Below are 14203 nucleotides of genomic sequence, written 5' to 3'. Positions count from 1 at the left end.
GCACAATGTCCACACACCAATTTCTGCCCAGATGGAGGATTTTGCTACCTATCTGCCCAGACAAAGGATTTTGCTAACTTTTACTTCTGTTATGGAAGGAGTCAGAGGAAACTGCATCAAGGGAAATATAGGCTGGACATTAGGAAGAAGTTTTTTACAGAAAGGTCGATAAAGTTCTGGAATGGCTGCCCAGGGAGATGGTGGGGTCACCATCCCTGGGTGTGTTTAACAAAGCCTGGATGTGTCACTCAGTGCCATGGCTTAGTTGAGGTGTTAGGGCATGGACTGGGCTCAATCTTTAAGGTCTCTCTCTCCCAAAGCAGCCATTGTGTGATTCTGTGAAATGCCAAGCTACGTACCCATCGTGGTGGTGGTGGTGGTGGTGGTGGTGGTGGTGCTGGGGCCCAATGAACTGCCGACAGTTAAACAGCTCGTTCCCAATGGTTTCCCCAAGGAAGTCCCCTGTGTGAGTGATACAGGAATCCTGAGAGCCCTGTGAGATGTGAGCAGCGCTCATGTCCCCCGCCATGTCGTGCTCAGCGTCCTCGCCGTGGGGGCAGGCGTCCAGCATGCGGATGCGGTTGTCCACGGGCGCCACGGCGTCGGCGCTGAACACGTGCTCCTTGCCCTGCCCGTTACTGGTGCCGCTCCTCTCTGCAGCCCCCTGGGCGTCTGCCAGGCAAATGCCCGCCTGGGATTCCAGTTTTCTGCCGCGTAGATCTGTGCTCCTGCTGCTTTTCTGGGGGTTGTGACTCCTGTCTTCTTCCTCTTCGTCCTCCTCCTCTTTGAGCGCCTCGATGTCGGCGATGTCCTCCGACTGCGCCTCGCTGCCGGGGCTGCCGGCGGACTGGCTGGCGTGGCTGGAGTTGGCCTCGTTGCTGGATCCATCGCTGTGGCCGCTGCTGCTCCCAGGCCCGCTGCTGCCATCCTCGCCGCTGTTGGCTGTCTCATCGGAGCTTCCTTGCATGGATTCCTGAAATTATTGCGTGGTTTTTTTTAAGATTGGTGGAGAAAATAAAGCAGCACTGGAAATACATAATTAATATCATCATCATCATTCAAACATCATTCTTCCTTCAGGAGGAAATGTGTCACATCTACAAGTTGCCATTCATTCTTTCTCAATTTGGTTGCTGATGACAAAATGCTCCCAGCAAGATTCAGATTTAATAATTGATTTTCTGCATTACCTTGTTGCTAACAGGGTGTATGTGCAGACTTTGCACATGCACAGAGCCCCAGCGTGACAATGCCTTGCTGTCCATTCCTAAGAGATTAACCTAACTGGAACACTATTTAAATGCAGGAATACATTTGTCTGAGGTGGTTTGGAAACAAGTACAGCTAAAACATCATTTTTATAGCTGGTAACAGGCAGCTCAGTGACAAAATTCCCAGAGTCAGAGCCACACCCTCACCTCTGTGTCCGAAAGTCGCTGCTGGACGTGTTTTGTTCTGTTGATCAGCTGTTCCTCCATTTCAATGTCACTGCCTCCACTCTGATGGGTGTCACTGTTGTCACTACTTTGAGGGCTTGCTGCTGGTGACCCTAATTCAAAACCACATTTCCCAGTTATTCACTGACAGGTAATTACTGGAATGTAACAGTATTGCATAAATCTGCCTCAAATATTGAGCATTCTTCCAGCAAACAGGGATATAACTTAAACTATGTGTACCTAAACACTAAAAATTTCACTTAGAACACTGAGCATTTTACAAAGTTTGTACTTTGATGTCTCTTCTTGCCACTGTTATACAAATTTCTACTCAAAATACCATTTCATTTGACTTCTCATAAAAACCAAATTTCAAATTTAATTCTGCTCCAAATTCAAAAGCACAGTAGAATCAAAAGAGCCAGATTGTGGTGTACAACTAAAATTATACTTACAAGGGGAAGGGGCTGCTCTTCTGAGCTCCTCTTCTTCTGAAGGAAAAAAACAGGATGGAAAAATAAGTGACTAAAAATCATTTTGTCAGCATATAGTTGTCAATGATTCATAAAAGCCAGCAGCATGAAGAGAAAGGGAAACTACAGGAAAATGGCTTGGCAGCACCTTTAGTAATGACTGTGGGGAAATACACAGTCCAGTAAAAAACAAAATCACCAAATCAGAAACAGCATGTAATACCAGAAACTAGGTAAAAGGTAAGTAAGCTTTTTGTGCAGCTTTTAAGTCACAGATGTACAGCAGAACAAGAAAAGTTATGGATCATTTTCTGAATTTAAAAGAAAAAAGAAAAATACAGACTACTCTAGCTATACAAACAGAATGGATCTGAAACACAAAGCTTCCCAAAAGCACTCACAGACTTTTCATGCTTTCATCTACAGCCTCAAGTTCTGCTGGAAAAATACACCAGCGTGACACTTTTAAAAAATACTTAAAGGAGAAAGTTCTATACCTGCTTTTTGTCCAAACTCAACATGGAGACTATGTAAAATCCAAATTTAACCTCCAGATCTACTGGAAAACCACACACCTTTTTTGTTTCCCATGGGCAGGTTGGTACTCAGTAAAGATGCAAAGGAGCTTTGTTTTGACAGCTGAGCCTTAGCTGCCAGGGCATTATTCCACAGGGCTTTGATCAGCATGGATGCCAAATACAAGGTCTGCAAAGGAAACCAGGGAAAAGTCCCATTAAGCAGCAGATTTTGGATAGAAAGAGCCACTGTTCATTTTTCTCTAGGTCAATACTTCAGCTCACCAAAATAAACTCACCAAAATAAACAACTCAACTAAATAATGGGTGAAACACATTGTAACTTCAGACAGGAAGTTAAAATCTTCCATCAGTGGTTACATAATCTCTAAAAATGATGCTTTAAAAGACAGGAAAGATGCAACTGAAGAAACATGACAGCTTTACTCCTAGAGTACCCCCTTCTGCATTAGTGAATATTCCTTTAGGAAGACAAGCCCATCACGGTTGTTTAACACTCTCCTTTAATTGCTCTTCTCATGCCAGAAATGCTGCTGGCCTTGTCTTTACCTGTTCAGTGTGAGCACTGGGGTGAAGAGTTGAGACAAGGTTCAGGAGGTGTCTAAGTGGAACAGGGTCCAAGTTTTTGATCAAAGAAGGAAACAAGTCGTGAATGTACCGACTGCAGTGCTTCAGCTACAAGGAACAAACAGAGGAGGGAACAGGAACAGCAAAATCAACAAATAAATCAAATATTGCAGCAAACAAATACATTTGTACAAATTCTCAGGAGAAGCTGTCAAATAATTCCAAACTCCAGCGGATTTGCAATTTTGACTAAAGTAATTTGGACACTGTAAAGCCAGCAAAGGTACAAATCAAATGTAACAGTTCCTTCCTTAGCTCTAGTTCTGAGAGATTGGGTGAAAAGAAGAACTGGAACTCTGTTTTGTATTTGAACTTAAATATAACTTCTAAAATATTAAGTTTATATGCTAAATCTGAGGGAAGCAGTATTTGCAATGATTACCTTATTAGCAGAGGTAAATACAAATCAAGATTACTCAGGAACAGACTCTGTGAGGATTATAAAGAAATCTTTTGTCTTTCCAGTGATGGATGTCAAAAACTATGACAGTGTGTTCAGTTAACTACTCCATTTCCACATGAAAGGGACAGTGCTCCTGGATGACTCCTCTTGGGTTAAATGCTGCTTTTCACAGCCACTTAAAAGAGTTTCTTTACGTTATAAGGATGTTGTTATTCAAAAAATAAAATTACGCTTACAGGAAATTTCTAGGAAAAAAATTCTTACGTTGGTTACCACACTTGCACCTCAAAGGGGTTTTTTCATGATTTGTTTTATTTTGCCTTCCTGGCATTAAAATATCTGTGTCAGCAATTCGCTGTGTACAGGCCAGCTTTCACAGGATTCACAGTGCAAGGAAACCATGTGGGTTCTACACAAAGATGCATTTAAACATCTTGAGATAACTTCAACTTAAGGAAGATGAGTCTGAAAGCTCATTTAAAAAGCGGAAAATAAACCTTAAGGCCTTCTGTTCTTTCAGCCTAAAGGTGTCAGCCTTTTAAACAACGTTAGAGCTTTAAGGAAGTGATCCTTTTACGGGAAGTGATCAGGACATGCTTAACTCTGATACCAAAGATATTGTGAAAATATCACTATGTCAAAATGAACACTTAAACTGTAAAAGCATTATCAAAAATAGGTAATTATATTATTCCTAAAGCAGTATAAAATGTACTGAAAAAATCCAGAGGTCTAACAGTGTGCGACATGCTGTGTGAAAACATCAAGGAAGTGAAAATACTGTTTTAAAATGTGGTGTAAAATAAATAATTATTAATTACTCTGACACAGAAAAATAGTGGAGCAAAAGCTGTTCCAATGAGCATTTAATTAACATTCCAGCTTCATGTTTTAATGACAATGGACCACACTGGTTCAGAGTGTGTGTTCAGTACTATTTGATTGAAATAAATGACAAAGAAATGTTGAACACATAAAAAACCCTCTTTAAATTCTAACCTGCTATAACAGTGTGTTCCCTAGGCCTGCTCATGTCTATTGTATTCAAATGCCCTAAATAAAAATGTCACAACCTAAAATAACAAGCAGAATGACCCATTAAAAGTAGCACACAAATAAATCTTTCTGAAGGCAAAAAGCCTATCAGAGTTTCCAGCTTCAGCAAGCAAAAAATAAAATTTCAGTGCCTTCTATAGATTTTAACAGCAGCAGAGGAGCACAGCTGTAAACTTCACTGCCACAATTTTCACCTGATTGTTCCCACCAGGAGTACCAGAAATGGAAGCTACAATACACAGGAGCAAGGCAATTTAGCACAATAGTAAAAATACTGCAACTACCCTACAACCTTCATCCCCATTCCCAGTGAAAACACTCTGTCCTTGCTATACAACTTCATTTTTTTCCTTGTATCAAAGTAGCCAGGGTGATTTCTTGCATCTAATAAATAACCCAGTAACTGTGGCAGTTACCTAACTTGACATTTTGGTCAGCAAAACGCTCAGACAGACAAGAAAAAGCAATAAACTCAACTTTAAGAACATGAAACAAAATCCACTTATTTTCTATTTTGTTTTTCTTTTATCACTCCTGCAATTACAAAAATTCAATATATACCTGTGCAGCAGCCCAAATACAGTCTATAAGTTGAGTACTAAGTCTCCCTTCAGCTGCAAGAAAATTCAGAATCACTTGGCACTGTTTGATGATCTGCAAAGTGAGAACATAGTGAGGAAAGATTTACTAGAACAACAAGTTCATGCTCCATGTTTATACTAAATTTATGATAATCAAATACAAACCTCAATATGTAAATTTGGTCCAAAAATGTGCTCAACTACATTGTTGCTGATAAGCCAGTCTGCAAGTTCTTTCGCAATTGACCTGGAGATGAAAAAAGAGTGGAAACAGAAAATGATCTGCCTGTAATATTCACTCTGTGCTCTCCTCTAGCACAGCACATCCTGCAAGTTGGTATCTGCAGCTGTAGTGAGGGCACAAAAACCTTCTGAACACAAACCAGGGTCAATGTTCATTTTTCCAAGCAGGAAGCAAATGATTTCTTTTTTTTTTTTTTTTTTTTTTTTTCTTTAGCTGGAAGACTTATGCCAAATATCAACATTTCCCCACTGGATCATCAGCAAACATAACCAATAATTCTATTAATTTTATTAGTTAATGTGCAACTCACCATGTGCAAACAATTGCAAAGACCTCACAGGTAAGATTTTGACTATTTAATCCAAGTTTATCATGAAATTCCACAAGTACTGAAATGTAGCTAAAGGTGGGAGTGACAGAAAATATTTTCTTAAGGAAGCCATGGAGGTATTTTTAGATTCTCTAACAGAAATAGCAACTCTCCCAAACTATGTTTGCCATGGTCATACTCACACACATGCAGCACACAGATACTTCCAAATTCTCATTCTGCTCATCCACAGCAACGGGAACTTCACCCACTGCCATTCCTCAAGCAAATACTCAAACTGACCAGGACAAGGAAATTGTGTTTACCAAAACAAAAGCTGAACTTCCAGAAAGCACTGCCCTGTCTGCAAAGCAGTGCCTGAGCTCCCTTTTATTCCTTCTCTTCAAGCAAATGTTTGTTTACCCTGATTTTGGCACCAGAAGCAATCAGGGGACCTCAGAGCAATCAAAGCCCAGCTTTGGGTTTAAATGGCCCTGGAATAACAGAGCTGTGTCCCACAGGGAGCAGAGGATGCAGGGAGGGGGTGCCTTGGAGGATTTGAGGAAGAGTTGTTTTTACCACTTCTGCTCATGTCACATTTATGGTCACTATTAAAATCCAGGACTGCCAATCTTTATTGCCCTCAAGAAGGAACCAAGATCCTCTAGGCAAAAAGAGATTTCCTCTGTGGCTTTTCCAAACAGGAATCACTACTCAGGGAGCACACTGCCAGGGCCTCAGTTGTTTTGGATTGCCTGATCCTCATGGCTGAGCTCAAGGAGCAAAGCTCCTGGTACTCCACATCATTTCTGGACTGTTCTCTTCTAGTTCCAGGACACTGGGAATCAAATATTCCCACACTGTTCAAAGATAATGCCCCATAACATTTAAGGAATGACTGGACTGCAGGGTACAAAAGTTTGCCAGCAGTTATCATTTCTGGCTTATCAATAAATGAGTTTCACACTGTAAAGTCAGTTTGACAGAGGATCTGCTCAAAGAGGGATTGAAAAGATAAACTGCATCTGTTCCATGAATCCAGGATGTCCTGAGCTTCCCACAGAGCCTCATTTCAAAACCAAACCCCACCCCAACTATCCCCAGCACCCAAACCCAACTTTGGCACTTGCACATTTGTGACTCAGCCAGGGTTTGGATTTCTGGCTAACCAAGGCTGAAGGAAGACCTTTCCTTCCTTCTTGCATCTGAGTTTTTCAGCCCACAGCTCTGAGAAGGAATCCCAGATAAATAACCACTGCTGGGCAATGCCAGTATGAAAGGACACATTCCTCATGGGGTCTCTTTATCCCAACCCCTCTGCTCATGGCACAACAGCCATCAGGCTTTGTATCCATTCATATGTTGCATTTTAACCACTCCAAAGGAAAGAACAAAAGCTCTCCTCTAGAATGAGTTCCTTCACATTTTATTCAATTACCATGGTAGTTCTCTGTCTCTAATTCACACCATGTTTTCTCTGAAAAACCACAGATAATTCTTCTGAAGGAATGCCTTTTTTAATGGATGTATTCTCAGCAGCAACAAACTCTTTATCCTTCTGGTGAGCTCAACTCTGCTAAAACAACATCTCAAATTTCTGAAGGTAAATGTGCATTTGATATGGATTTGTTGAGGGTGACCAAAAACAAGAGGATCCTTGTGCAAGGCAGAATGAAGCCCTTGTGCTTCCCAGCAGAGAGAACTGCTCCTTCCAGAAAATTGGGCTGAGGGCACAGCAATCAGTACCTCTTAAAATGATCAAGTTATTACTCCCACAAAGTGTTTAGTTCTCTGATTTACTAAGGAATATATTTACAATATCGGAGTCAAGGATTCACCAAAAAAGCAAATTTCAGTGTAAATGAAGGGTGTCTGTCTTCTTTCCTAAACACTTCCATTTCAGCAAAGGTTTTCCTGGAAAAGTTACTCTTTTGTATTAAAGGAAATGGTGAGAGTGAAAATCATGCATTATGATCAAAGCATTAATGTGCTTTTCCCTCTCACATCAAAGGAGCAGCACAAGGACTGGTTTTACAAATTAGATATCCAAATCAGACAGACTTTAGGAGTAAGAAAATTCACCTTGGCAGTAACACATAGCAGCTGTTTATAATGGATTTAATAACTGGATAGCAATAGGAAAAGTTATTTAAAGAACTTGATACTCTCTATGGCTCTGTGTTGTGGCTGAGGGAGGAGAAGAGAATAAAAAGGCAAAGGTAGCAGCTCCTCTGGTTTAATTGTCTCTAAATCTCTCTCACACTGGAAATGTACATAACACTTAATCCATTTCTCTGTAGAGTTTTTCATGTGAGTTCCCTGATTATTCATGTCTGTCAAAAATAACTGGTTTACTTCCAAGAAATGTAATGCAAGCCCTTCTGACATGAGTTTCCCCAGGCATTCTATGAGACTGCAAGGAAGAGAGGGGCCTGTGCAGCTGGTGCTAGAACTTGATGCTGGAACTGCACTGAGTTTTGCTCATTCTTATCCTCCAGTCGATGCATTTTCCTGGCAGGTCAAAGAACACCCTCTGTGAAAGGACTGGGTTAAAGTCCTGGAAGCATTTTAATCCAAGGCTGTGCTGCAATACTTGGTACCCACATGATGACCCAAATCCAGCAATAAATCCCACAGCAAAGTTACCCCCCTCAAAGAAAACTTTATTTATTCAAGCAGTCCATTCCCCACGAAGCTACAAAAACACAGCAGCTCAGAGCTGGATGGAACACAACAGCAGCCATCCACAACGTCACTGAACACAGAATAGAAAAGCTCCAAGGAAAAAATGCAGCTCTGGAAGTGGCAGCTTGCAAGGGAGGAACACTAACACCTCTTGACAACATCACTGAAATAGGATCTATAACACAACAACAGATGTGAAACCCTGATCTCAACTATTTAGGATCAGAAATGCAAAGAGGATACAGAAGGCACCTTCCCAACACACATTCAAGCACATGTTTTTGCTTCTGAGCACAAATTTTCCTCTTTGATGCTCTGCAGGCTCTGAAACCACCACTCTGACATCATCTGAAATATTTGTTTAACTGCTGTGTAGGCCACAAGAAAGAAACATTAGTGAGCCGACTGAAAAAATTCACCTTTTTTTTCAGAGAAAATCTGAAAAGATCCCTGAAATGGGGTAGAGAGAGTAGAGCTTTAAATAATGCTGCCAAAAACTCAAATCAGTAAGCTTAGACAAAAATGGAGAAAGCAAGAGTTAACATAAGGTAAAATAGTGAGGGGAAAAAGCAACACAGAACTTGCAATTGAGTATCTCAAAAGTAAGGAAAGAAAGAAGAAATATTCCAGCTCTTTCTGTTCACAGGTGAAAGGAATTTTGGCCACCTGAAATTGCTCTGCAGGAAGCTTTTCAAGTGAGGGTAATCAAGGTTTTTAAACAGTCAGGAAGTTGCCTCAGTGTCAACCTGGAACCTGAAACCTGAACAACGCTTGGCTGCCTGCCAAGGGAAGAGCAAAACAAAATCTGCCTTTACACGTGTTATTTCCAGAAGCTGACAGCGTCCTCACTAAAGAAAAGACCAACACTTTTTCCTCTTGTGGTTCAAGTATCACCAAAAATAAAGAGTATCTTTCACTTCCTGAAAAGCACCATCATTTCTCACTAAGTGACATCAGTGAAACAGTTGCAGGAATCACTTATTCAAAGACTCTGAGCCTCTTCTGTTCAGTCTTGTTATTTTTAGCTTCAGTAGATTTCACACTCCTCAGTACCTCAGATTGCAAAGAATTTGGCTCTATCTTTAGAGGCAGAGCAGCTAAATGAGAATTCCATCTCTGGGGAATGATGAAGTTGGGTGGCTGAGGCACTGCCCACACCTGGAGCACGCAGGGCTCTGTCAGCACAAATCTCAGCCCTTGAGAAGGCAGGGAAAGGAAATCTCAAAAATCACCCCAACAAACACCTGCAGCTCCAAACCACATCCCTCTGGCAGCTTTCTGCTGCTCCCCAGTGCAACCTGTGAAATCCAGTGCTCTCTGAGACAGAAGATGCTTTAGCTTCTCTTACCAGGAAAAACTGCAGTGCTGAGGATAAAGGTGGGAAGCTATCATTGCAAAATGTGTGCCAAAAAATCCTGCTATTAATTCTGAACAGGGAAGAGCCAGGACTAACTGAAAGCTGATTTTTTTAAAGGTACCTCCCGCAAACCCACCTTATCAAGATACAGAAGGAGAAATCCCAAAGGTTGACAGTTCCAAATGCATCTGGAAAAGTCAAAACATAAAATGGGGATGACCAGACATAATGCAGGACATCTTCTTTTGGCAAATCTGCAGAGGCTACAAAGGTACAAAATAAAACTTCTTAAGACTTCCTTTCTCCACTAAGGAAAGAACACAGGAATGAAAAGCTTTCCTTTTGCTGCCCATTCAGTCACTGCCAACTCCCTAAATGCCTTTTCATCCAAAAATTTCTCATGAGCAGAGTCTGTAATGAGAGGGAAGCTTTGTACTGGACAAACTGGAGAAGTGAGACATTTCCCCATCCTTCTGCTCCAGCCCTTCCTGATTATTCGGCTGGAAGACATCAGTGATCCCACAAGATATCTGAAGATGAGCAGCAATGCTTGATACTGGATTGCAACCAACCTTTCAGGTAAAACACCAGAACAACTGGAATGCTGATTTTTTTAAAAACCACATCCTACAAAAGTGGAAAAGAAGGTTTTCTGTTCGTGCTGCATTCCTTTCAAATGACAGCCTGTTTACAGATGCCCTTGCCAAGAAAGTAATATCCCAAAGGAGAATTTGACAATTTCCTTCAGCTTTAAAATAACTCTGATGCTCTTGCAGAGTACATCTGCTCTTCTGCAGGGAAATTTAACCACTCTTCTCTTCTTCCACCTTCCTAACTTCTCTTTTTTACATTTGACACAGAAAATCAAACAGCTTTGTATTAGGTTTAACTGGCACAATCACTTGTTACTGTTACTACGACCTAAAAACAACTTCTGTTTCACATCTTCAGAGGGAGGGAAGGAGAAGAACTGGGTGAATCTGGGGTTTGTCAGTCCCAGTGTAACAACACACCAGGAACTGGGAGGACAGTGTAGGAAACACCCCAGCTGACCTCACACTCCCAACATGTTCCCCTATTGACTATTTATTTACTATTTACTATTTATTTCTTATTCCCACGGTATTTCCACATCTCCACAAAAGCAAAAGTGCCCTAAATTCTGGTTTCTTTATGTTTAAAATAGCAACACATTCCCAGACATTTCTCTTCAAATATCTAAGGTGCTTTTTGCATGAAATCTCCAGAATTGTGGTCATGACTGAAGCCAGATTTCAGAAAGCGTTCAAATGCAATTTGTAATAAAGGCATCCCGACAAAAGCAGGACACTGCTGCTGTGAGAGACTTCCCATTAATGAAGTACTGGAAAGTGTGTGTGACTCCCAACATCAACAGAGTACATCACCCCACAAGAGACACTTAACAAGTGTATTGTGAGTAAAATTCTGCAATTTACTCATTCTGCCTGTTACTTCACAAGAACTTATGTTACTTCATTTTAACTACCAAAATACACATTTTTAATTTAAATTCTTGACAGTTCTACCATTTAGCTTAGAGTTACTACAGAAGTGAATACATTTCCTGGCAGGAACACAACCCCACCACAGGTGAATCTTCTTAAAGATTTATGTGAGTCCCTCTAAAATTGTTCAACACACCTGAGTTATACAAGTAAGGACTTCAAAGGAAGAAAACAACAACAGTAGCATTGCCTCACAAACTGGGTGGAAAAGTAACAAGTTTGGGAGCCAGTGATGGCAATACAAGCCTTGGTTAAACAAATAATCCAGAGAAATGAGAAGATGGCAACAATGATATGAATTGGATAGGAATTAGCTGGTTCTTATTTATATATCACCATGGAAATAATGGGCCACTATAGGTGTTTATTATTTCAGTACCTGTGTTTTTCTAAAGCTTACCTTGGTTCTATATTTTAATACAGAAAAAAAAAATCCAGAAACATTTGGAAATATTTTACATTTAACAGTATCTATTAACCCCCTGATTAGAATATTTCTAATAAATGTCTCAGATTATCACTGCTCCCCCATGTGTACAATCCATAACAACAACAGAGAAGAAATTCAATCACATAAAACACTTCAAGTATTCAGAATAAGGCTCCTACTTACGTTTCTGTGTCTGAAACTAATGACTCATTATTACACACATCATTGAAGGTATGAAGTTGATTCTATAGTTAGAAAAAGGAAGAAAAAAATTACAATTTCGTCCAAATATTTGGTGAGGCACTTTTCTTGTATTTCAAAATAGTATTAGTGACATTATAGGACTTGATATGTTTTTAAGGAAGTTGTTTAGACAAAATTAAAGAACAAAAATCATGTATTTTTACAGGAAATGAAGCTTTCACACATGTCCAAGCTCTTAAAGACATTACAGAGGAAAAAAAGCAAGTCTGTTAAAAGTTTTACATGTCTTTTCCACTTCTTCCCTCAGCACCAATGGCTCTGTATCCAATTCTTTACATGTGCACAACATTTTATAAAATATTTTAAATTATGTAATAGACCTTACTTGGCATCTTATTAAAAAAAAAAAAAAACCAAACTGAAGGCACAGTAATGTGAATTTTTGCAGTTAAAATTAAACTCATTGCATAACTTTGTCAAAATATTTACTCTCTTGAAACAAGTCTAGTACATGCAGTCTATAATTCAGGTGAATTCACTAATCCTCTCAATAACTCTGTGTGTAAAGACTTCTCAAGAGTTATTTGTGTCCAATCTCAACAACCTTCAGGGGGGAAAAACAGTTTTGAAAAACCAAGATAGTAAACATGCACTGAAACTGGGGAGATGTGAGAGCCTGACCACACAATTATTAATAGATTGGTTACTAATGGAGAATTTCAAATCACACATGTTTAGGAGTGGAAATTAGAGCTGGGTCACACAACACAGTGGAAGCTCACTGATTTTTCTTAAGATTCACCTCCAAATGAAAATCTTTTGAAAGAGTGATAGACTTGAGCTGTTCCTATCACCAGTTTTAAATCCAGGCTCACCACTGATCAACACCTCCCATAATACCAAATCCTTCTCCAAAGCAATTCTGACAAAGACTCTGTAATTCATACTGGGATTTGCAAACAAGTTATTCCCAATAACTTCAACTAAACTCTCTTAAACTAAACAGAATTCTGCTAAATTAAACTTAAACTAAACAGAACTCAGCACAAGACCAAGCTCACGTGGGACAGTTTGCAACACCTTGCTCTCCCTCACCTCCTAACAGGTTTTTCACTTCAAGGTTTTGTTTCCTTGAATGCCTTGAGGGAAAAAATCCTTTTTTCATTTTTTACTATCCATGAAACATGGTAAGAAACTAAAGGCACTAAAGGCACTCAATTGATACAACACAAATGTGGCAGTGAGAAAGGACACAAAGGTGGAAAGGCTTCAGCAGAGAAAACTGAGCACTAAAACTGTCCCTGGGCTCATCTCCAGAGGCAGGCACCAAAACAGGAAAAGAACATTCTATTTGTGGGGCAAGAGGGGACAGAGAGGGTATTTTGGGGCTGAACCACCTCAACAGGTGACCGAGAGATGAAATGGAAGAGAAACAAGGTAACAACAAAAATAAAACTTTCTATGATTTGAATGAGAAAGAAGAAAAAATTGTCTCAATGTTCCAGAGCACTTTTAAAGACTATATTCACATTAAAAAAACAGACTTGGTAACTTATTAGCATGAATTAGCTTACAATATTCAATTTTTACTATTTTTACTATTTGCTTTAGTCTAAAAACACTGTAAAATTTTTCTTCTGGTAATACATGTCTGTTCTTTAAAAGCTCTCATTTTTACAGCAATATTCATCAATCACAACAGGTGAAAACATGTAACTACTTAACACAACTTCACACTCCCTTAAATGAGCTAGAAAATGCCTGAAAAAATAAAGCAGCTGAAGAGTTCTTATTTTCAGACTTTGTTTTGGCAAGGATACACAAAAAAACACACAGTGGTAGCTGAACAAGGAGAATTGTATAAAACCAAAGGAAGGGATTTATAGGAATTGAATGTAATTGGAACTCTGCAAAAGTGGAAACAGATTTTTAGATTAATTATAGTGGTGGATGCAGTTCACAGCCTGTTTGTACAACCTAGTAAGTTACCTGTATGTAAATATTTACTTTGGGTAAAAGCCAGCAATAATCTGATAAAAAGTACTTACAGATCCCTTTAAATTGTCATTTATTAAATTGAAGGTACTTCTATCTATAGCTACAGTGAGAAGCAAAATCAAGTTTAAGTAAACTTGTACTCAGTGATACCACATCATCAGAAGAGAGGAGGCCAAATATGCTCAGAAAACAGAAAACTGAAAAGGCTCAGATGGATAAAAAACTTCATGTTTGCCCTCCTGTGGGACTGTTTCTCTATGGTTATAGGCAGCAATGACAAATCAAATGTGCCTGGTGCTACGTGGAGCATTTCCATAGCAAAGGGAAAAGATGG

General features: G+C 39.7%; 1 protein-coding gene across 7 annotated transcripts in view; it reads right to left on the bottom strand.

Moving 5' to 3' along the window:
• Positions 1 to 14203, bottom strand: part of USP34 (ubiquitin specific peptidase 34) — a 119027-nt gene that overhangs the window by 65687 nt on the left and 39137 nt on the right. For all 7 annotated transcript variants that reach the window (XM_036379635.2, XM_036379628.2, XM_036379632.2 and 4 more), the window contains exons 8-15: positions 11851 to 11912; positions 5281 to 5362; positions 5096 to 5188; positions 2998 to 3123; positions 2488 to 2617; positions 1895 to 1930; positions 1419 to 1549; positions 360 to 973 (exon numbers count right to left, since the gene is read on the bottom strand). In XM_036379635.2, coding sequence (XP_036235528.1) covers positions 360 to 973; positions 1419 to 1549; positions 1895 to 1930; positions 2488 to 2617; positions 2998 to 3123; positions 5096 to 5188; positions 5281 to 5362; positions 11851 to 11912 — 1274 coding nt within the window. The remainder of the gene's footprint in view (positions 1 to 359; positions 974 to 1418; positions 1550 to 1894; positions 1931 to 2487; positions 2618 to 2997; positions 3124 to 5095; positions 5189 to 5280; positions 5363 to 11850; positions 11913 to 14203) is intronic.

This window comes from Molothrus ater, chromosome 3 (assembly GCF_012460135.2).
Source record: "Molothrus ater isolate BHLD 08-10-18 breed brown headed cowbird chromosome 3, BPBGC_Mater_1.1, whole genome shotgun sequence".
Classification (NCBI taxonomy): domain Eukaryota; kingdom Metazoa; phylum Chordata; class Aves; order Passeriformes; family Icteridae; genus Molothrus; species Molothrus ater.
Note: the sequence above shows the minus strand (reverse complement) of the source record. Positions and strands in the feature narration are given on the sequence as shown.